We start from the raw sequence: 21,582 nt of genomic DNA, 5'->3' as shown, positions 1-21,582 counted from the left end.
GAGCGTAGTCTCTGGACTTGTTGCCAAGTTGGCCGCACCTCCATTCAGTAGACAGGGAGGTGGTGCCGGAGTTCTCCACAGCTCTGCACAGCAGACACAGGGGTGGTGTGAGTGGCCCGCTGCGGTGTTTACTGAGCCCGCAGACTCAGTAAGTGCATCGGAGGCAGTGAGAGCAAGGCTTTGGGGAAGAACGTCACCCGCTGATCTGAGCATGCAGAGCTGTATCTCGCATTCATTGCAGCTTACGTTTGGATGTGTATAACAGTAACATTACTAACAGATAAAATCAATTTCAATGCGGGATCGGACTGAAGGCGGGAGCGCTCCGTCTTCTCCCTCACGTCACGGCAATGTCCCGGATGTACAAACAGTTTTCGCGGAGGGCCAAATTTTAGCTGCAAATTTGTCATTTTTAAACGAAGATTTCTCCACTGAATTACAAATTTGGGCTTACAGATTTACTTTACTGCATTCATAAGGGTCTTATAAATACATATCAGCTATTTCTTTCTGAGATCTGACCACATTTATTTCAATGCAGGTCTACTTTAAACTTTGCTCACTTTACCAGCAAAGAAAATGTTAGACTGAAAGTTATCGTAATGAAATTTATCGGAAGATAATTGGTTCGATGATAGTTTTAAAACTTATCTGAAAAGCTAATCCACTAACAATTATCATTTATCGGATTAGCTGAACAGTGGCCCCCACTGGTTAATATGTAGATAGGGGAAAAAAACATGAAAATAAAAACCTAATTATTCAGACGATAAAAAGAAAAAAAAAACAGTGAAATGTATATTGGTCAAAAACATTGAATTTGACATTGGAAGAACGACAGGGTACCTGAGCAGGAAGAAGAGAGGAGGATGTTTCAGTGGAAAACCAAGCAAACCTTAGTATTAGCCTTACAGTGGAAGCCACTACTGCCCCCCCAACTGTCAGTTCATGATCTTGGGATGAGAGCCCACAGCAAATAATTCTATAGCAATACCGTGACCAACATTAGATGCTCCTCACTGTCCTTGTGTTGCCAGACTTGTATGTGGCTCAAATACGGTTACTGTAAACTCCCAGAATACTTATCATGTTTAACCTTTGACCTCGCAGCCACCTTAATCTCACATTGTGTGTGAAATGACAGTTTACTTTTCATGTTTAAATAAGGTTGCTAAAAATTACAATTAAATAACACAAGAAAACATGCTTTACGTGTGTAAACTCAAATGTAAACACAAATGCAAAACACTTTTTGAAAAATAGTTTTTAATTCAAAACGTAATTTCGTCAGACTGGCAGTCTAACATGGCAGGCGTTACTGGGTACAGGTGGGGGAGCATAAGCTGTGCCATGTGTGGACATTGCACTTCTATACTCCCCCCGAGCGACAAGTCCACCAAAGAAACTGCTGTTTTGGAGGGTCTGCAGGTAGCGCAGCCTCGGTGCTGCTGCAGTCTCTCCAGTCACAGCCGCCTCCTTCTGCATCAGCGGTGAGTTCAGGTGTCCCTCTACAGCCGCCACCTGAAGAATGAGTGAGTGAGAGAACAGAAAGGAGAAAGAACAGGACAGAGGGTGAGGGATCACTGCTCAGACAATGATCTCAGACATGTGGCTACAAAGAACTGAGTAAGAATAAAACATAAAACTCAAACATGCAGGAATGTTGTGATATTTGATGGGACTTGAACACTTTACCTTGTCTGCCACAAAGTTGTGCAGCTGCTGGGGACAGTTGGACATCCTGATCTCCACCTGCTGGATCTGGATCCCCCAGTCCTCCATGGTGGCCTCCAGAGTGGACTGAGAAGACACAACAACATGCCTATGTTTACATGCAGGAGACACGCCCACTAATGGAGTCGTACTACCAACACTACAGTATAGAGAAGAATGAGAGGGGAGCTGATTCTAGACCAGTGATGCCGGTAACGCGTTACTCTAATCTGACCACTTTCTTTAGTAACGAGTAGTCTAACGCGTTAATCTTTCCAAATCAGTAATCAGATTAAAGTTACTTCTCCAGGTCACTGTGCGTTACTATTATTTTTGCATTGTGGGTCGATAGCAGCATTAAACTTGGTCCGTGGACAGGGGGTCGGGGTTTGACTGAACTGCCCACTTTAAGCGAGCTGTGAGCTTTTCATTGGCGGTTTTCTGCAGCAGCTATGACTCGTCCTCACCTCTTAAAGCGCGGTGACAACAGCACACCTGCACTGAGCTTTACAAAGACATTTTTATGCTTTTTTTCTCCTTCTGAGCTGAGTCGCTCGTATCTGCTCGTTAAAAACAGCTGATCCTCCACGACGCGTCAACAACTAACACTATTTTCCACTCAAATGCACCTAAACTCTCTTTCTGAGGACCACATGATGTGAAAACGCAATAAAACTTTCTTACTACTCGCTCTACACATCTGACTGCACCCCCACCCACTCGGAGAACATCATCGTTAAATTTGCTGATGACACAACAGTGGTGGGGCTGATAACAGGGGGAAACGAAGCGGTCAACACTGCAGCACTGGTCAAGAAGGCCCAGCAGTGACTACACTTCTTGAGGGTGCTTAGGAAGGAGCAAATAAGCACACCCCTGCTGGTGACCTTCTATTGCTCCACTATAGAGAGCCTGCTGACCTACGCAGTGTCAGTGTGGCACTCCAGCTGCACTGAAGCTGATAGGAAGGAAGAGACTGCAGAGGGTAGCAAACACTGGCCAAAAAATCATTGGCTGTCCTCTGCCCCCCATTTCCATCATCTACACCTCCCGTTGTCTTAGTAGGGCCAAGAACATTCTCAAGGACAATACACACCCCAGCTTTCACCTCTTCAACCTGTTGCCCTCTGGCAGGCGCTACAGGTCCATACAGGCCAGGACAAATAGACTCAGAGACAGTTTCTTCCCCAAAACCATCACCATGTTGAACAATAATCTGCACTAAAAACGGACTATATTAGGTACTGAGTCGCACCATATCTATCTCATTTGTAGCACAGGACTTTTGCACATTTTTCAGTTGTTACATTGTTTACATCGCCTATAGTTGTCATACAGTTTTACATTTCCTTTGGCACTCTCTCAATTGCTACACTGTTTACACTGTCCACATGTTACACAATTTTACATTTCAGCAAAGGACTTCACGTGTTTCTTTATGTGATATTGTTGTTTATTCATGTTATATTGTCTGGTATTGCACTGCGTGCACTTTTTAAGGAGCAGCCCCCCTAATCTCGTTGTACTATGCAGACTGTGTTTGCTGTGTATAATGACAATAAAGGCTTTCTATTCTATTCTATCCTATTACCTGTAAATCTGGTCATGTTTTCTGCATAAATAAATGTTATCCATTCTTTGTGCTCAAACCCCAAAGCAGGGGCGAATCCAGATGGAATGGGGGCATGGGGAAAGGATGTCCCCCCCCCCCCATAACACCCCTAGATTAAAGGTCCAGTTTTGAAGCCTTTTTTTTTACTACCTACTTATAATAATAATAATTTTTGACAAGTAAAATGTTTAGAGATAATTTAAATGTTAGAAAGAATTTAATAGTTACATTTATAAACAATGTAGGTTAGAAATTGCAAGTTTTACTGTTACAGTGCTGTCAACAGTTAAATATGAGGTCAAGAAAGAGGTCTTTAGTTTACTTTTTATAAAACAAGTATTTATTTTCATTGAAGTCAAGAAAGGGTGACTATAAAGTGAATTTTGGCAAAACAAGTATCACTGTCATGTTGAGGTGGCAGAGGGTTGTTGTCGACAGCTGGGGAAAGTAAGTAAAAAAGTAACTAGTAATCTAACTTAGTTACTTTTACAATTGAGTAATCAGTAAAGTAACTAAGTTACTTTTTCAAGGAGTAATCAGTAATCAGTAATTGGATTACTTTATCAAAGTAACTGTGGCAACACTATTCTAGACCACTAGATCCTGAACAAGACGTCTGACAGCAGAACCTCCTCACACTGGTTCATCATCAGAGAGTCTAAAAGCTGGTGTACCTGTATGATGGAGGTGACCTCTTCCTGCTCTGACAGGATGTCACGCAGGCTCACTGTGCTCAGGACCTTCCTCACAGCGGTCTGAGCCAACAGCCGGATTGCCACGTGCACGTCGCTGACGTTGGTCACACACTTGGCGGCGTTCTGGACCCGGTAGCAGATCACACCATCAGTCCACACCCGGACAAGATCTTCAGTCACAACCTGAAAGCAGCAGAGCAACAACAGCTGTTTTCTTCATGATCTGGACGTGAATCGAGGAAACAATTATTTTCTTTAACAATATGAAACAAAATGTTTGACTTTTACTGTCAGAAGTCACAAACTGATGCATATACTTTGGAAAGAAAAATGTGTTTGATGTGAGAAATTGTAAAGACGTCCAGCTGAGATCCAGATGTGGTGAACTGTTGTATGTGCAGGTGCACTATGCGCTCTAATGAGTGCCGCTCTAGTTTGAATGTGCTTTAAACGTCTCAGACTGTGACACACACACTGATGTGTTGAGTGTAAGTGGACGTGTGTGTCGTACCTCCTGTGGTGGGATGTTGAAGGTGATGGTGCGGACGTCGACTCTCATCAACGTGTCCGTCCACGGCAGGACGAAGACCAACCCTGTGACATCACAAGAAGACAAACTAAAGCCGCCGCAAACAAACACAGTCATGATGAAGCTTCTGCACGAATGTTTAAGAAACACTTCCAACCTGGTCCTCTGTTTCCTCCTCGCCAAACGCGTCCCAGGCGATAGATCACGGCCCGCTCATACGTGTGAATGACCTGTGCACAGAGAGAAACCACATCAGTGCTCACAAGTCAGTCTGTTCTTTATCTACGTTTATCCTGGAAGTGGACAGTGAGAGATGTTCAATCAGCTCATTTTCACAAAAAAGCTTTGATCACTTACAATATTTATCATTTAAAGACATTTAATTTAACACAAAACATATAAGTAAAGAAACATTATAGAGGATTAATGTGCAGAGCTGTAGAATAATAATAATAATAAAAAAACAGAATAAACATGAAGTCAGCCTCAATAAGTGACGTGATCAGACCAGCAGTTTGTCCTGCAGCCTGACGACTGCTTATCGACTGTCAATAATGATCAAAAACTGACCTTAAAGCACCTCCATATGGAGAGGGGCAGAGTGAACAGCAACATGAGGTAGGAGAGAAGCACCAAGAACCAATCACAGCAGCTCAAGACGCCATCAGGACTCTGCAAGACTGAAGGAAGGAAAATTTATTGACAGAACAAAATCAGTTCAACTCATTCAGCTCATCTGTGGAAATCAATTCAAGGAGTGATTTCATTAAAGACAATTAGAAACAGCAGCACACAAAACACATGAGGACAACAAGCAAACTCCACACAGAAAGGCCACAGGTGGGAATCGAACCCATGACCTTCTAACTGAGACAACAGTGCTAACCACTAACCCACCATGCTGCCCCCATTCACTTTTTATTTTATTGTGGCCGCCGTCTTTGTCTCTCAAAATGGTGATGACTGAAGTGATTGGAGGTTTATGTGATCACTGCTGTTTGTTTGTTTGTTTGTTTGTTTGTTTGTTTGTTTGTTTGTTTGTTTGTATACACAATGACTCAAACTGTAGATTCCAAAGAAAGAAAGACGAAAGAAAGATGTTTACAAGTCATTTTTTGTTTGTCCAACTCAAGTCTCTGGCCATCTGATGTGTCCTGAACACTACATTGTTCAGTTTTACTCAAATTCTGAATCCAAAGCTGTATGATGGCGCGTCCACCGAGGGAGGTCTTGGCTCCCGCAGAAAATGGTTCAATCTGGTGAAATCTGACACTTTATTTGGACCCTTTTTTTTTTTTTTTTTTTTTTGGTGACTGTGCAACATTAAATTTTATTTCAATATTTTTGAGGTAAGGCACTTGTTTGTTTAACCTGAACATGACCAGGAGAACTGTTACCATCATCAACAACATCATAACCTTCAGATTATTAAGGTTATGAGTTTTCATCACCCATTACAGGCGCACTCTGATTGGCTATCGGTTCCATCTGTTTTTGCTTAAGGAAGTAGGTATTCATGTATGACAGACTGGCGTCCTGTCCTGGGTGTGCCCCGCCTCACGCTCTATGACTGCTGGAATAGGCTCCAGCCCCCGTGACCCTTAATTGGACTAAGCGGATGAAGATGAGTGTGTGTGTGTGTGTGTGTGTGTGTGTGTGTGTGTGTGTGTGTGTGTGTGTGTGTGTGTGTGTGTGTGTGTGTGTGTGTGTGTGTGTGTGTGTGTACACTCATCTGTGTGTAATGATAACAAATTTGATGATTATTATTTTTTTTAATCATCATTATATTTTAATTAGAATCAGCAGTGCTGTTTATCACTTATACATTTGGACTATGTCTTAATTTCACGTCCTAACAATAGGTTTCCAGCCCCGTGGGGCTTGGACCCCTAAATTTCATCTGCGTCACCAGGACAGACAGGACTGGAGCCTTTTCATGGAAATGATGCGTTCAGTCTTCCTCCATTGTCCAGCAGATGGCGTCCACAAACACCATGAACCTTCACATGGTGAACCAAAAATTATGAAAATGTTTCCAAAGCCATCAAACCTCTTGAAAGCCTAAAATATGATCATTTTAAACATTATAAACCTCCCATGATAAACTGGTAAATGTGTGGATTACCTGTCTGATGTTTTTGTCGTCTCATTTTTTCACTTTCTTTTGTGTCGTAGAGTTCCACAGTTGTAAACATTTTTGCTGAAAGTGAACCTCCTGCTTCCTGCTGACAGAATGAGCTCCTTCCCTGATCTCACATCTGATGTCAAGTCTTGTGCTTTGTTCGGCACAAAGGTTGCTCATTCATCATAAAGCTTGTTGTCATGACAACTGAGCAAGCTTTGTGCATTGATGTCATAAAGCTTTGATGTCATAAAGCTATAATGTTTGAAGCACTTTACTGCTTTTCCTCTCAGATTGTAGTTGACAACAACGTTTACTTTGCCTCAGGATTAGTTTTAGTGTTTTTCAAACAAACATGAACATAATCCTTAACCATCAACAATAAGAAAACATACACACATTACATACATACATTACTATGTAATGTATGTATGTAATGTTAGGGTGACCCTTATTTGGTGACTTTTGAAATGTTTTGCTCCAGTGGCAGTTCTTCACTGAATTACTCCCTGGGCAAGACCCCCTCCGAGTCCCCGCCCCCGGCCAAAAAAATTTGCACAAACAGCCATTTTTAAAAAAAATTTTTAAATTTTGTTATTAATATTTTACAAGTGCCCCTTCAGCTGAAATTGATATCAATAGACTGCAGGCTACGAAATAGCTCAAAACATCCATGAGTTGGAAATTTGAATAAACACGCCCTCACAGGTTAAATGTCTGTCATTAGACACTTTATGTAAATCCATCTTTCAGGGAGGAACAATTAGCTCTTTTATTAAGGTGCATTTAGCTAAATATTTAGCTTGATGTTTGTAAATATTAGGCTAAATGTGTAAATACTTAGTATTAGCTAATCTGCTAAAGTTTTTGGTTTGACAGAAATTTGATAATGTACTATTTGGCTTTTTTTCTCCTTAATTTTTGCTCTTCATCTGTGGGTCAAAAGAAATTCTAAACTAAAATATTACTAGCATCCCCATGCCAATGAAATCAAATGTGATTCTTTTTCCCCTCAAATAAACCAGTTAATTATGACGATAAGCCTCATTTTAAATATTATTATTATTATTATTTTGTCAGTGTACATGACATTTAAAAGAGTTGCCAGCTGATGGAAATTTTTTGTAAAAACACATACTCTTGCAGGCACACAAAAAAGGGTCAGATTTAGTCACTTCAGCTCGTAATGTGAACACAGCATAAGTTCTTAAGCCGTCTTTACAAACAGGCAGGTTCTCCTTTCTGCAAACTTTTTTTTTTCCACAAGTGGGCAGTTTGTTCTCTCCGGTGACATTCAAACCCGTTCTTACATCTTGTCTGTCTGCTTTCAAAGGCTGCCTTCTTTGTTTTTGCTGGATGATCCGCGCACAGCAGGAGAGCACCTGTTCCCGGGTTCCTGTCGCACACCGAGAGGATTCGGCTGTGTCCAGCTCTGGACAATTCAGATAAACATGCAAGAATTATAGAGCTGTATTTATAATATTATGAATGAGATGTGCGTTATTTGGAAGAAAGTTGAGGTGTAACTGACTTTAGCCCATGAAGCAGCCCGTCTTTTCCCCTCCCTTACAAAGAGGTGAACTGTCCACTGCACGACCCTCCCAGTTTCTTTCACCTTCTCACTGCTTCTGTGAACTCTGACAGCAAGCAGGGCGCCTGCAGCTGCCTGCAGGGGGCGCCAATTTGCCAATTCCACACACAGTGACCAGAAAACCATTTTGCAGTGGACATTATTATTATTATTATTATTATTATTATTATTATTATTATTATTATTATTATTATTATTATTTGTTTGTTTGTTTGTTTGTTTGTTTTTTCAATGCTCCTGCCCACGGTGCAGCCCCTCCAAAAATGGCGCCCCCCGCAGCAGCTCATATGGCCTGTACTGAAAACTGCCAATGTTTTGCTCTCACCCTTCTAAATGAACCACTATAATGAAAAGCTCAAGTATACAATATATATACAGTATATTAAAACAGAATACAATGATGTGCAAATCCTCCTCAACCCATATTCAATTGAATACACCACAAAGACAAGACATTTAATGTTCAAACTGATAAAATGTATTGATTTTGTGCAAATATTTGCTCATTTTGAAATGGATGCCTGCAACACGTTTCAAAAAAGCTGGGACAGTGGTATGTTTACCACTGTGTTACCTCACCTTTCCTTCTAACAACACTCAATAAGCGTTTGGGAACTGAGGACACTAATTGTTGACGCTTTGTAGGTGGAATTCTTTCCCATTCTTGCTTGATGTACGACTTCAGTTGTGCAACAGTCCGGGGTCTCTGTTGTCGTATTTTTTCGCTTCATAATGTGCCACACATTTTCAATGGGCAACAGGTCTGGACTGCAGGCAGGCCAGTCTAGTACCCGTACTCTTTTACTACAAAGCAACACTGTTGTAACACATGCAGAATGTGGTTTGGCATTGTGTCGCTGAAATAAGCAGGGACGTCCCTGAAAAATGCATTGCTTGGATGGCAGCATGTGTTGCTCCAAAACCTGGATGTACCTTTCAGCATTGATGGTGCCATCACAGATGTGCCATGGGCAATAACACACCCCCATACCATCACAGATGCTGGCTTTTGAACTTGCACTGGTAACAATCTGGATGGTCTTTGTCCTCTTTTGTCCGGAGGACACGACGTCCATGATTTCCATAAACAATTTGAAATGTGGACTCGACTCATCAGACCACAGTACACTTTTCCACTTTGCATCTGTCCATTTCAAATGACCTGGGGCCCAGAGAAGGCGGCGGCATTTCTGGATGCTGTTGACGTATGGCTTTCGCTTTGCATGCTGGAGTTTTAACTTGGACTTGTAGATGTAGCGATGAACTGTGTTAACTGACAATGGTTTTCTGAAGTGTTCCTGAGCCCACGCATTAAGATCGTTTACACAATGATATCAGTTTTTAATGCAGTGCCACCTGAGGGATCGAAGGTCATGAACATTCAGTGTTGGTTTTCAGCCTTGCCGCTTATGTGTAGGAAGTTCTCCAGATTCTCTGAATCTTCTAATTATATTATGGACTGTAGATGATGGAATCCCTAAATTCCTTGCAATTGAACAATGAGAAACATTATTCTTAAACTGTTGGACTATTTTTTCACACAGTTGTTCACAAAGTGGTGATCCTCATCCCATCTTTGCTTGTGAATGGCTGAGACTTTTGGGGATGCTCCTTTATACCCAATCATGACACTCACCTGTTTCCAATTAGGTGTTCTTTGAGCATTCATCAACTTTACCAGTCTTTTGTTTCCCTGTCCCAACTTTTTGAAATGTGTTGCAGGCATCCATTTCAAAATTAGCAAATATTTGCACAAAAACAACAAAGTTAATCAGTTTGAACATTAAATATCTTGTCTTTGTGGTGTATTCAATTGAATATAGATTGAAGAGGATTTTCAAATCATTGTATTCTGTTTTTAATTTACATTTTACACAATGTCCCAACTTCATTGGAATTGGGGTTGTATTTAGGGTGTGCTCAACACAACTGATAACAAATATACTGCCCGCAAAAGACATTATAGACTTTAATAGATACACACAAAATGCTGTTGAACATGGCAAAAACCAGTGCAATGATATATATGAGATGCTAAGTTTGTCTTGCTCTCTCCAGCAGAAGAGCTTGAGGTTGAGTCCTCTAAGATGCAACTGCTTGTCAGGACGGGCAGCTGCCCGGCACCCGGAGCAGCTGGACCCACAAAGCAGACTCCCAGACTCGGCTTAGGGGTGAGAGAAATCATGGTCTTTATTCCAGGCAGGGTCAGGGTCAGGCAGATACGTAGCCATGGACGAGCAGGGTTCAGTGGCATGAGCAAAGAAAGTCATCAGAGACGAGGCCAGAGGTATCGTCGAGGAGAACAGAGCAAAAAACACGGTACACGGCAAGGCAAAAATCAGGACTGAAAACAAGAGGCTAGAATGTGTGCAAAGACAACAAACTGGCAGGAGTGATGGCTGGGACAGGTGACAGGTGTTAACTAGGTGTAGGTGAGGAACAATTGAGAAAGGGGGCGTGGCTGCTGGACAAAGATTGTGCACTGCGCAAGATAGTGAGGTAGGACCATACAAGGTGGAGTAATGTGAGATACAAAGATGCGTGAATAGGTGCCAAGAGTGTGAGTGAAAGAAAACACAAAGCAAACACAAAGCAGACAGAATCAAACTGAGAGACCCAGATACGAGGCGGGTGCAGTGATGTGAACTTAATCAGATGGGCGTGAGGGAAACAGAGCTCTGAACTGAGCAAAAACAGAATATAATAGGACTATGGACAGGAACAAGAATCAGGCATGACCATGAGAACTAAAAACAAACCGAGATATAATGAGTACAAGGAAGAAACTACATGAGAACTGATCAGGGAATAAATGGAAAATAAACACTAAAGCAAAACTAAACTGGAACTGACTAATAAATGAAAAGAAAATAACTAAATCAAAGCTGGGGCACGTGAAGGGAAAGAGGGAAAAACCGAATCAAAGCCCAGATCAACCTATGACGTGACACTTCTGCCAACTAGATCAGCTTCATGTTGCTGTTTCTCATTCCACCATTCTTCTGTTTTGCTTTGGATTTTGCAAGTTCCTGCTTTGACAGCTTTATACCTACTCCTGCCATAATTCCATGCCTGCTTTTCTCACTCTGTACTTCCAGATATTCTGTCTTCCTCAGTGGTGATCATCATTAGTGCATCATGGTGTTTGATATCAAAAAGATTATTAAATGTCTCTTTGAACTGTTCTTCTTTCTCCTTTTGCATTTCACTTTCTCGCCTGTTATTTTTCTTCAAAGCCTCCCATTTTCCTACAAGGTCTTCTAGAGCAGTGGTGTCCAAAGTATTCCAGAAATGGTCAAGAGAGTGCAGGTTTTCTTTGCAGCCACTAGATCTAGCCAGGGATTTTCATTGATGAACTCATCCCATCTGTTCAAAGTGATGTTAATCAGTGAAATCACCTGCTGGAGTCAGTGGCTGCAAAGAAAACCTGCACTCTCTTGGCCCTTTCTGGAATACTTTGGACACCACTGTTCTAGAGCCTTCTCTGCATGGTGGAAGGGTAGAATGGGAATCCGGGAACTTTCCCAAAAGTGTTGTACCTCCTTCACATTCTGCACTGCTGCATCATTTCTTAGTGCCCTTTTGCCCCATTCTGTACAAACACACTCTGAGTACGTCACCAACAGATGGCAGCTTGCACCCTGTCAGACAGTCCTTCTTTCTTTCGAGCAAGTAAACTTCATCTTGCTTGCATAAAGTGGCCATAGTCATGAATAAATCATAAATGGAAGAAACTACAACACCCATTCTCAACAAAACCTTGAAGTACCTGAAAAACAGAAAACTGGAAAACATTCCTGGATTGAGCATACCCCAAATGAGGATAAAAATTTCAGAGATATTAGTTTCTACCAACGGTGAATCAAATTAGAGGGTGAGAGGTCAACAATTCTCAAAAAAAAAAAAGCATCATATTAGACTTTTCAGAGTGACACATAAAAGAAATGTTTGAAGAGAGAAAGAGCTTCGTGATGAGGAATTACTAAAAACCGTTCTAAAGTTTACAGGATTCTTCAGAACTGGAAATGAAACAGAAGACGTGTCAAACTTGTCAATAAGTGGATGCAGAGAGAAAACTGGCAGCAGCAATGGTGGGTAATAGTCAGTGGTGGGCACAGCTAACCAAAAGTTAGCTTCAATAACCATTAATCCGATAACTGTAAAGTTATCTTTTATTTATTTATTAATTTATTTTCCCCCCTGTCTGCATATATGAGGTCTGTCAGAAAAGTATCGGACCTTTTTATTTTTTGCAAAAACCATATGGATTTGAATCACGTGTGACTGCATCAGCCAAGCTTGAACCTTCATGCGCATGTGTGATTCATGCCTGTCAGTTGCGTCATTCGCCTGTGAGCAGGCTTTGTGTGAGCAGTGGTCCACCCCTCTCGTCGGATTTTTATTGCGAATAAATGTCTGAATGATTTGGAGCTTTACTGCATCAATTTTTACCAGAAACTGTGAGAGACCTCCAGGTGGACACCATTCGAAAAATTCAGATGGCTTTCAGGGACCATTTTATGGGGATTACACAGAATAAGGAGTGCTCCAGCCGGTTTAAAGACCGCCCACAGCGTCTGAGAGCACGGCGCACTCAGACAGGCTGACACCCCACTGAAACAACCAGATCATTTCCAGCGTGAAGGCTTTGTTGATCCGGGACATTGTCTGACTTCCACAAAAAAGGCATAAGGTGTGGACATTAGCACTTTTTCGGCACATTCCACTGTTACAGGAGTTTTTTTCATGCTTTGTGCCATGCGGCTCCGCCGCGACGCGCAGAATTCCTCCGCATGTCTGTCTCAATGTGCCGAAAAAGTGCTGATGTCCACGTCTTCCGCAATTCCTGTGCTAGTCAGAGGACGTCCCGGATAAAACACACCATCCAGTTTAGAAATGAATGGCACATTCCACTGTTACAGGAGTTTTTGTCATGGAAAGAGGAGCGGAGGAATCCCACGCATTGCGGCAGAGCCACATGGCGCAAAGCAACGCTGTGATGAAGCCTCACAGGACATGTTGGGGCATGTCCAGCTCATGCACAATTTCTCAGATAGTCACACGACTAAAAAGCCACCGACAGCCATCTGAAATCCATCTCAAAGCCGTCCTGTGAGACCAACACGGAGGTGGTTTTGTCCCACGCAATGAGCGGCACGGTGGCACATCCGTCCGCTTCTTTTTCCATGAAAAAAACTTCTGTAACAGTGGAATGTGCCGAAAAAGTGCTGATGTCCACGCCTTATGCCTTTTTTGTGGAACTCAGACGACGTCCCGGATCAACAAAGCCTTCACGTTGGAAATGATCTGGTTGTTTCAGCGGGGTGTCAGCCTGTCGGAGTGCGCCGCGCTCTCAGACGCTGTGGGTGGTCTTTAAACCGGCTGGAGCACTCCTTAATCTGTGTAATCCCCATAAAATGGTCCCTGAAAGCCATCTGAATTTTCCGAATGGTGTCCACCTGGAGGTCTCTCACAGTTTCTGGAAAAATTTTATGCAGCAAAGCTCCAAATCGTTCAGACATTTATTTGCAATAAAAATCAAACGAGAGGGGTGGACCACTGCTCACACAAAGCCTGCTCACAGGCGAATGACGCAACCGACAGGTGTGAAAAAACTCACACATGCGCACGAAGGTTCAAGCTTGGCTGATGCAATCACACGTGATTCAAATCCATATGGTTTTTGCAAAAAATAAAAAGGTCCGATACTTTTCTGACAGACCTCGTATAGTAATGGTGAATGCCACACTGGCAGAGCCATTTATGAACATTAATACCCATATATGCAATTTATTCCTGCAAGACAAAAGGTATGTAGTGTGTGAGTGAATGTGGTGTGTGTGTGTGACCCCCATCCGCCCTTCCCAATCAGCCTCCAACAGCCTACTCAAAGCCAACTGAAAACTTCTATCAGAAATGGCCGACCACCAAAACAACACAAAGACAGACAAGAACGAGAGATGAGTGGTGAAGACAATAACTGTGACATGAGACATCGAGGAGACGGGTCCCCAACCATACAACATACCATGACAAACAACCACACATGAACAAACAGTGACAGTCTGTTGTCTAATTACTACTGTGGCTGGTGTGTTGGACCAAGAGAAGAGTACAGAAACTTACCATATGACATAGACCACTCCGGCACGTCAGAAGCCATGCGACCGGCTGCGAGCACCGACGGAAATGGGTCCAGGACGCAGGGCCCGGGGGGAACCAGGAGAAAAAGGGCAGCGGGAGGGCACAGGTGCCAGGAAAGGCAGCCCCCAGAGCCACCGGGCAGCATGGCAAACCAACAGGGGAGCAGCCCGATGGCGCCAGAACACACCCCGACACCGCCCCTCCACAGGGAGGCACAGGGAGCAGCCCCATATCCAAGGGATGCACACAGGGTGCTGGCATAGGCCCACCAATAGAGGGAGCCCCAGAACCACACCAACAGGGCCACAGCTTTGGTTTGTTTGTTTATTCCAAGTCAACATAATATATATAAACAATAATATAAACAATATAAACAAATAGTACAGTTTTATGTACACACTTGACACTGTTCATAAAATGGTGAAAAGAAAAAAGAAAATTAATAAAGACAAAAAAAAGGCATAAATGAATTAACATACAAACAGAATCAACTTGGAAAGGAGTGGGATGAAGACAAGCTTATTGACTCCCACCCCCAATTCCATCCTCTGTTAAATTAAATTACTTAAATTACGCGGTTGTCATCATTTTGAGCTTAATATTTCATGTATGTGAACATACACCCACACACACATACATATGAACACACACATACATACTCACACACACACACACACACACACACACACACACACACACACACACACACACACACACACACACACACACACACACACACACACACACACACACACACATATACATATACATACACATATATACATATATATATACACATACATACATACGCACATGCGCATACACATATAAATATAAACGTAACATAATGCAATACCATAGTAATATAACACAGTATAAACAAAATAACACACAACAGGGGACCAGACAAGACACACAAGGAACACATATCGTTGGATTTATTATGATGATTATTATTACTGTTGTTGTTTACCCTGCTTAGTTTGAGGCACTTGAGATGAGTGCATTAAAACCACAGGTCCTTGGTGAGGACCTGTTAAAATATGGGGTCGTATGAAGTGCAATTAAAACCACAGGTCCTTGGTGAGGACCTGTTAAAATATGGGGTCGTATGAAGTGCAATTAAAACCATGAGGTCGTATGAGGTGCAATTAAAACCACAGGTCCTTGGTGAGGACCTGTTAAAATATGGGGTCGTATGAGGTGCAATTAAAACCACAGACCCTTGGTGAGGACTTGCTAAAGCATGAGGTCGTATGAGGTGCAATTAAAAAACACAGGTCCTTGGTGAGGACCTGCTAAAATATGGGGTCGTATGAAGTGCAATTAAAACCACAGGTCCTTGGTGAGGACTTGCTAAAGCATGAGGTCGTATGAGGTGCAATTAAAAAACACAGGTCCTTGGTGAGGACCTGCTAAATATGGGGTCGTATGAAGTGCAATTAAAACCACAGGTCCTTGGTGAGGACCTGTTAAAATATGGGGTCATATGAAGTGCAATTAAAACCACAGGTCCTTGGTGAGGACTTGCTAAAGCATGAGGTCGTATGAGGTGCAATTAAAACCACAGGTCCTTGGTGAGGACCTGCTAAAGCATGGGGTCATATGAGGTGCAATTAAAACCACAGGTCCTTGGTGAGGACCTGCTAAAGCATGGAGTCATATGAGGTGCAATTAAAAAACACAGGACCTTAGTGAGGTAATATGCTAAGGTTATCCCAATACGTTACTACCCACTGGTCCTGCTAAATTTTGATGTTGGTGCATTAAAATGGCAGGTCTGACGGTGAGATGGTTTCTCAAGGCAGGGGGCTACCCTGGAGTACCATCCCTAGAGACCTGCCAGGTGTGAATATAGAGATTTGGATGGTCATGGATACTAAGACAGAACGGAACCAGCAGCATGACAGATGGCTCACAACACCACAGAAGGACAAACACACACACAAACAACAAGGACAAACACACAAACAAACATGTTGGTTATCAATCTAATCTGTGTTATATTCATATTACTATATAATATAAATAGATATTTCATTAAGCCACTTGGTGATGTGTCGTGTGCCAATGCCATTGCCAGGTACCACAGTGGGCACGAGTGTAACTGGGAGCAGCAGCGTGAAGGCCTCGCTCTTTGGAAAAACCTTTATTTGTCTTCGACTGTGTTCACTGCAGCGTTGAAACTGGGCGTTGTGAATTAGCTAGCCACCGTCATGTTTGTAGTTGTATTCACTGAGTCACCGGTGTTGTTCAGACTCTGGCTTCTCACCTGCAGTGAAAGATGGAGAGCCAGCAGCAGCACAACCACAAAAACCAGACACAGCTTCATCTTAACACAGTCAGCATTAAGACCCAATGCCCACTCTGGATCCTCTAATCACATATATAATCAATAACACACTATAATATAGGCAGTTATTTATACTGTTTTACATTCCTGAAAATGTTCTAATTTTATTTTTAATCGTATATAATCATGACCCTCCAAGAGATTTTGTCATGGAAAGCCGCGCGGAGGCTTCGCGCGTCACGACCGATTTGCTGATGAAGCGAGACAAAGGAACACCACCGTTTCGGAGTGTTAGAGGACAAGTTGGGACATGTCCAGCTCTCCACAAGTTCTTTTATACTCACTCAACTGGTAAGCACTGAAAGCCGAGATAGACATGTCCCATCTTGTCCTCTAACACTCCGAAACGGAGGTGTTCCTTTGTGTCGCTTCATCAGCGAATCGGTCGTGACACGCGAAGCCTCCGCGCGGCTTTCCATGACAAAATCTCTTGTTGAAAGTGAAATCTGCCGGAAAATGGCTGATGTCCAGGTCTTGTGATAACCAGAGAAAGAGCACACGACGGTCTTGTATCCACAGAACCGTCAGCTTAGAAATGATCCAGTGGTTTGGTGCCGCATTGTCGCAGCTCGCAGCGCAGCGCACCGACCGTCCTTAAAGGGGTCCTTAAAGCTGTAGTTAAAGTCCTTATTCTCTGTGAAGCCCGTAAAATTTTCACTGAAGCCAGATAAATTTTTCAAATGGTTTCTAGGTGCCAGTCTCTAACAGCTTCTGAAAAAATTCTGATGGAAAAAAAAAGTCCTTTTCATTCCGCCATTTCCAGACAATGAAAATCCGACGAGGGGGCGGGACCACTCCTTCCACCAGGCGTGCTCACAGGCGAATGACGTCACCGACAGGCGTGGAAAAACTCACGCATGCGCACAAGGGTTCAAGCATGTCTGATGTAAAAACATATGAATGAAATCCATATAGTTTTTGAAAAAAATAAAAAGGTACGATACTTTATGGACAGACCTCGTATGTAACCTTGTTAGTAACTGAGACACTTTTAGGAACTTTACTTTGTATGTGTCTGATGTGTGCTTTCCAGGTTAATTTGCTGTCTATAGTTATTCCTATATTTGGGTTCATCAAATAAACATTGAAATCTCCACAGATAAATATTTTTTTGTTACCTATTGTGGAAAATGTTTTTTCCACCCACTCTGTAAAAAAATTCCAGACTTGAACCAGGTGACCTGTATAAGCAACTTACAATAATATTTTTCTTTTTTGCATTGAGTATCTCTACTGTTATGCATTCTAATGTGTCATATATTGTCATTGTCATATTTCCTATTACTTTAATGTTATTGTGGACATATACGAGGTATCTTATAAAACTACCCGGCAGTTTTATAAAAAAAAAAAAAAAACTATATGGATTTGAATGACATGCGATTACACCAATCATGCTTGAACCCTCGTGCGCATGCGTGAGTTTTTTCACACGTGTCGGTGACGTCATTTCCCTGTGGGCAGGCTTTGAGGCCCTCTCGGCTGAATTCCTTTGTTTGAGACGCTGCTCGAGACGGCGCGCGTTGCTTATCAAACTTTTTCAGGACCTGTGAGGGATATCCGAGTGGACACTGTTCGAGAAATTCAGCTGGTTTTCGGTGAAAAGTTTAACGGCTGATGAGAGATTATGGGGTGTTTCTGTCGCTTTAAGGACTTCCCACGGAGTGGGACGTCGCACAGAGCTCCCAGGCGACGTCGTCTGGCTGTTTCGAGCTGAAATCATCCTAATTTAAGGCTCTGTTGACCCAGGATGTCGTGAGAGAACAGAGAAGATTCAGAAGAGGCTGGCATGAGGAGTTTATGCGGACATTCCACTGTTAAAGGTCATTTTGTAATGAAAGAACGTGCGCACAAATTCGCCGAGTCGTTTCCGTGACGATGCCGCAAATCTGTGTGCGCCGCGACAGGAAAAACACCTCCGTGTTGAAAACCATTTGTAAAATTCAGGCGGCTTTGATGGCTTTCAACAAGTGAGTAACTGAGAAATTGTTTAACAGTTGGGCATGTTCCAACTTGCCCGTTAAGGTTTCCAACGGAGGTGTTTTTCCTGTCGTGACCCCCTGCGGTCGGGTGCGGCCCGACATGCGACTCTGCCCGCACGTTCTTTCATTACAAAATGACCTTTAACAGTGGAATGTCCGCATAAACTCCTCGTGCTGACTTCTTCTGAAAGTTCTATGTTCTCTGATGACTTACTGGGTGAACAGAGCCTGAAATGTGGACGTTTTCAACTTGAAACGGCGAGACGCTGCTGCCTCGGAGCGCAGATCGCCGTCAGGCGCCGTGGGCCGTCCTTAAGTGACACTACCAGACCAAAATCTCTCATCAGCTGTTAAAATTTTTACAGAAAACCAGCTGAATTTATCGAATGGTGTCCACTCAGTTGTGCCTTACAGTTTTGAAAAAATTTTGATCAAACAAAGCAGCAGTCTCTGAGCCATTCCTAAACAATGAAAAAATCGACGAGAGGGTGGACCACTCCTCACTCAAAGACTGCCCACAGGCGAATGACGTAACCGACAGGCGTGAAAAAACTCTTGCATGCCCACGAGGGTTCAAGCATGTCTGATGTAATCACACGTGATTCAAATCCATACGGTTTTTGAAAAAAATAATAAGGTCGGATACTTTTCTAATAGACCTCGTATAGCAACTCCACCTCTCATTTTATTTCCTTTGTTTACATAGTTCAAACTATAACCTTCTAACTCAAAATCTATGCCTTTATCCTCATTAAACCATGTTTCTGAAATCGCAATAATGTGAAATGGCTGGGTAAATTGTTGTAAATATTCTTTGATGTGGATGAGACTATACATGCTCCTACTATTGAAATGAATAATTGAGAGTTTCCCTTTGGAGTCAACAAAATAGTTATAATCATCTTCAGATAAATATTTGCAATCTATCCATCCATTTTCTTCCTCTTTATCCGGAGTCGGGTCGCGGGGGCAGCAGCTCAAGCAAAGCCGCCCAGACCTCTCGATCCACACACACCTCCCCCAGCTCCTCCGGGGGAACCCCAAGGCATTCCCAAGCCAGCCGAGAGATGTAGTCCCTCCAGTGTGTCATGGGTCTTCCCCGGGGCCTCCTCCCAATGGGACGTGCCCGGAACACCTCTCCAGCGAGGCGTCCAGCGGCATCCGGAAAAGATGCCCGAGCCACCTCAACTGAATCCTTTCGACGTGGAGGAGCAGCGGCTCGACTCCGAGCTCCTCCCGAGCAATCTATTGGGTTGGATAATAAAAACAGGTTGTTATCAGGATCTAATCCATCTTCCAAATCTAATGCCCTACAATCAATGTACTCAAATGATTTCAGTTCCAAGTGTCCATAGTCCAGAATCCTTTGTTGTATCCCTGCATCATTTTCTTCCATTTTGAAGAATTATTGTTGGATGTCATTATATCGGTGCAATACAGTTATGTTTTATCCTCATTCGTATTTTTTTAGGTCTTCTATGTCTTTGATGACAAGTACCTTGGCTTCCTCAGGTGTACCTTTAAGTTTAATGTATACTTTGCAGTTCATAACCCATGTGTTCTGTATTTTGTTTTGTTTCCATAAATATCTGGCTTTCTTAGCAACGTCCGCATTCCTTTTTGTTAAGTGGTCGTTCAAGTAAACATTCGTGCCCTTTAGCTTTTTCCCTTGTTTCATTAGTGCAATTTTGTTTTTCCTGTTTACAAACCTCAAGATCACAGCTGGCGTGTTGTTGTCCCTATCTGGCAGTGGGTGGCAAGCCTCGATGGTATCCACGTCCAGATTAATGTCTCTGGTTGTGAGAAAAGCTGCCACTTGTTGTTCCACAGAGCTCATCTCCAGCTCGCCGGCTCTGTCCTCGCTGTCTGCGGTCACAGCATGCGCGTATGACCGGGGTTTTAACTTCAACCCGGTCATTCCTAATGTCCTCATTTTCCTCCATTAATGTTTTTTTCGGTGGCATGACAAGAAGAAGACTGAGTTAGCGGCTAACCGATAGCTAATCTTTAGCTTCTGCTCACCAAACTGCATAAAATGACACCCAAATTTACACACAGAGGTTTAATCAGTGTCCGAGCTTAACAGCAAATATCCACAATCCTTACTCGTAATCCTTAATCGTCCAAAATATTTCTGTAAACAAGTACTTATGACACAATTCAAAAATGACGCGCAACCATACACTGGAAACCACCTTGAAGGCGGAAGCAAGTGGCGGCAAGGACAGGGGGCAAAGGAGTCACCGCAACCAAATCCAAAGTATAAGTTCGGGACCACCAAGACATACAAGGGTGGGGCCCAGCCCCCAGACAAGAGGCGAGGCCAGGAAGAACACAAGGCCCCCCGACAGCCAGGCCGCCAGCGCAGCCAGCAGGGCCCCCCAAACCCCTTGAGCCGGATCCCACCACAAACACCAAAGCCCATGATCAGGAGACCGCCCGAGCAAGAGCGGGGTCCACCGCGCGGAGACCATGGCCCCCATCCCTCCAGCAGCCGCCAACCCCCCAGTGCCAACAGCTGCGCCCCACCACCACCACCCACACCCACAACGGGCCGCAGAACCCCGGGCCCCACAGGCCCAGAGCAGGGCCACAGAACCACAGCAGAACCGGCGAGGCAGACCCCCTACCCCAGAGCCCCAGACATCCACAGCCACTCGGGGCCAACCCCACATGCCACACTCACCCTACCGACCAACCCCACCATAGTTGTCACAATTAATCTCCCTTGCTGTGTACAAAGTGTGCAAAGATAAAGTGTTGTATTCAAAGCAGGGCAAGAGACGGCAGGTGGCAGACTGCCATGGGCGGCTGCGGCACACCGCTGTGCCACAGCCTGCC

The 21,582-nt window shown here is 43.4% G+C and overlaps 1 protein-coding gene across 1 annotated transcript; it reads right to left on the bottom strand.

Moving 5' to 3' along the window:
• Window positions 1-1,287: 1,287 nt before the first annotated feature.
• Window positions 1,288-20,659, bottom strand: LOC117515600 (erythrocyte band 7 integral membrane protein-like). Its single transcript, XM_034176271.1, has 8 exons — window positions 20,451-20,659; window positions 7,982-8,103; window positions 5,120-5,229; window positions 4,707-4,779; window positions 4,532-4,614; window positions 4,000-4,203; window positions 1,696-1,800; window positions 1,288-1,521 (listed from the first exon to the last, which is right to left on the bottom strand). Exons 1-8 carry the CDS (start codon window positions 20,657-20,659, stop codon window positions 1,288-1,290), a joined length of 1,140 nt encoding a protein of 379 aa, XP_034032162.1.
• Between the last annotated feature and the right edge of the window lie 923 nt (window positions 20,660-21,582).

This window comes from Thalassophryne amazonica, chromosome 1 (assembly GCF_902500255.1).
Source record: "Thalassophryne amazonica chromosome 1, fThaAma1.1, whole genome shotgun sequence".
NCBI lineage: Eukaryota > Metazoa > Chordata > Actinopteri > Batrachoidiformes > Batrachoididae > Thalassophryne > Thalassophryne amazonica.
The sequence above is the reverse complement of the archived record's forward strand: the minus strand, read 5'-3'. Positions and strand labels throughout refer to the sequence as shown.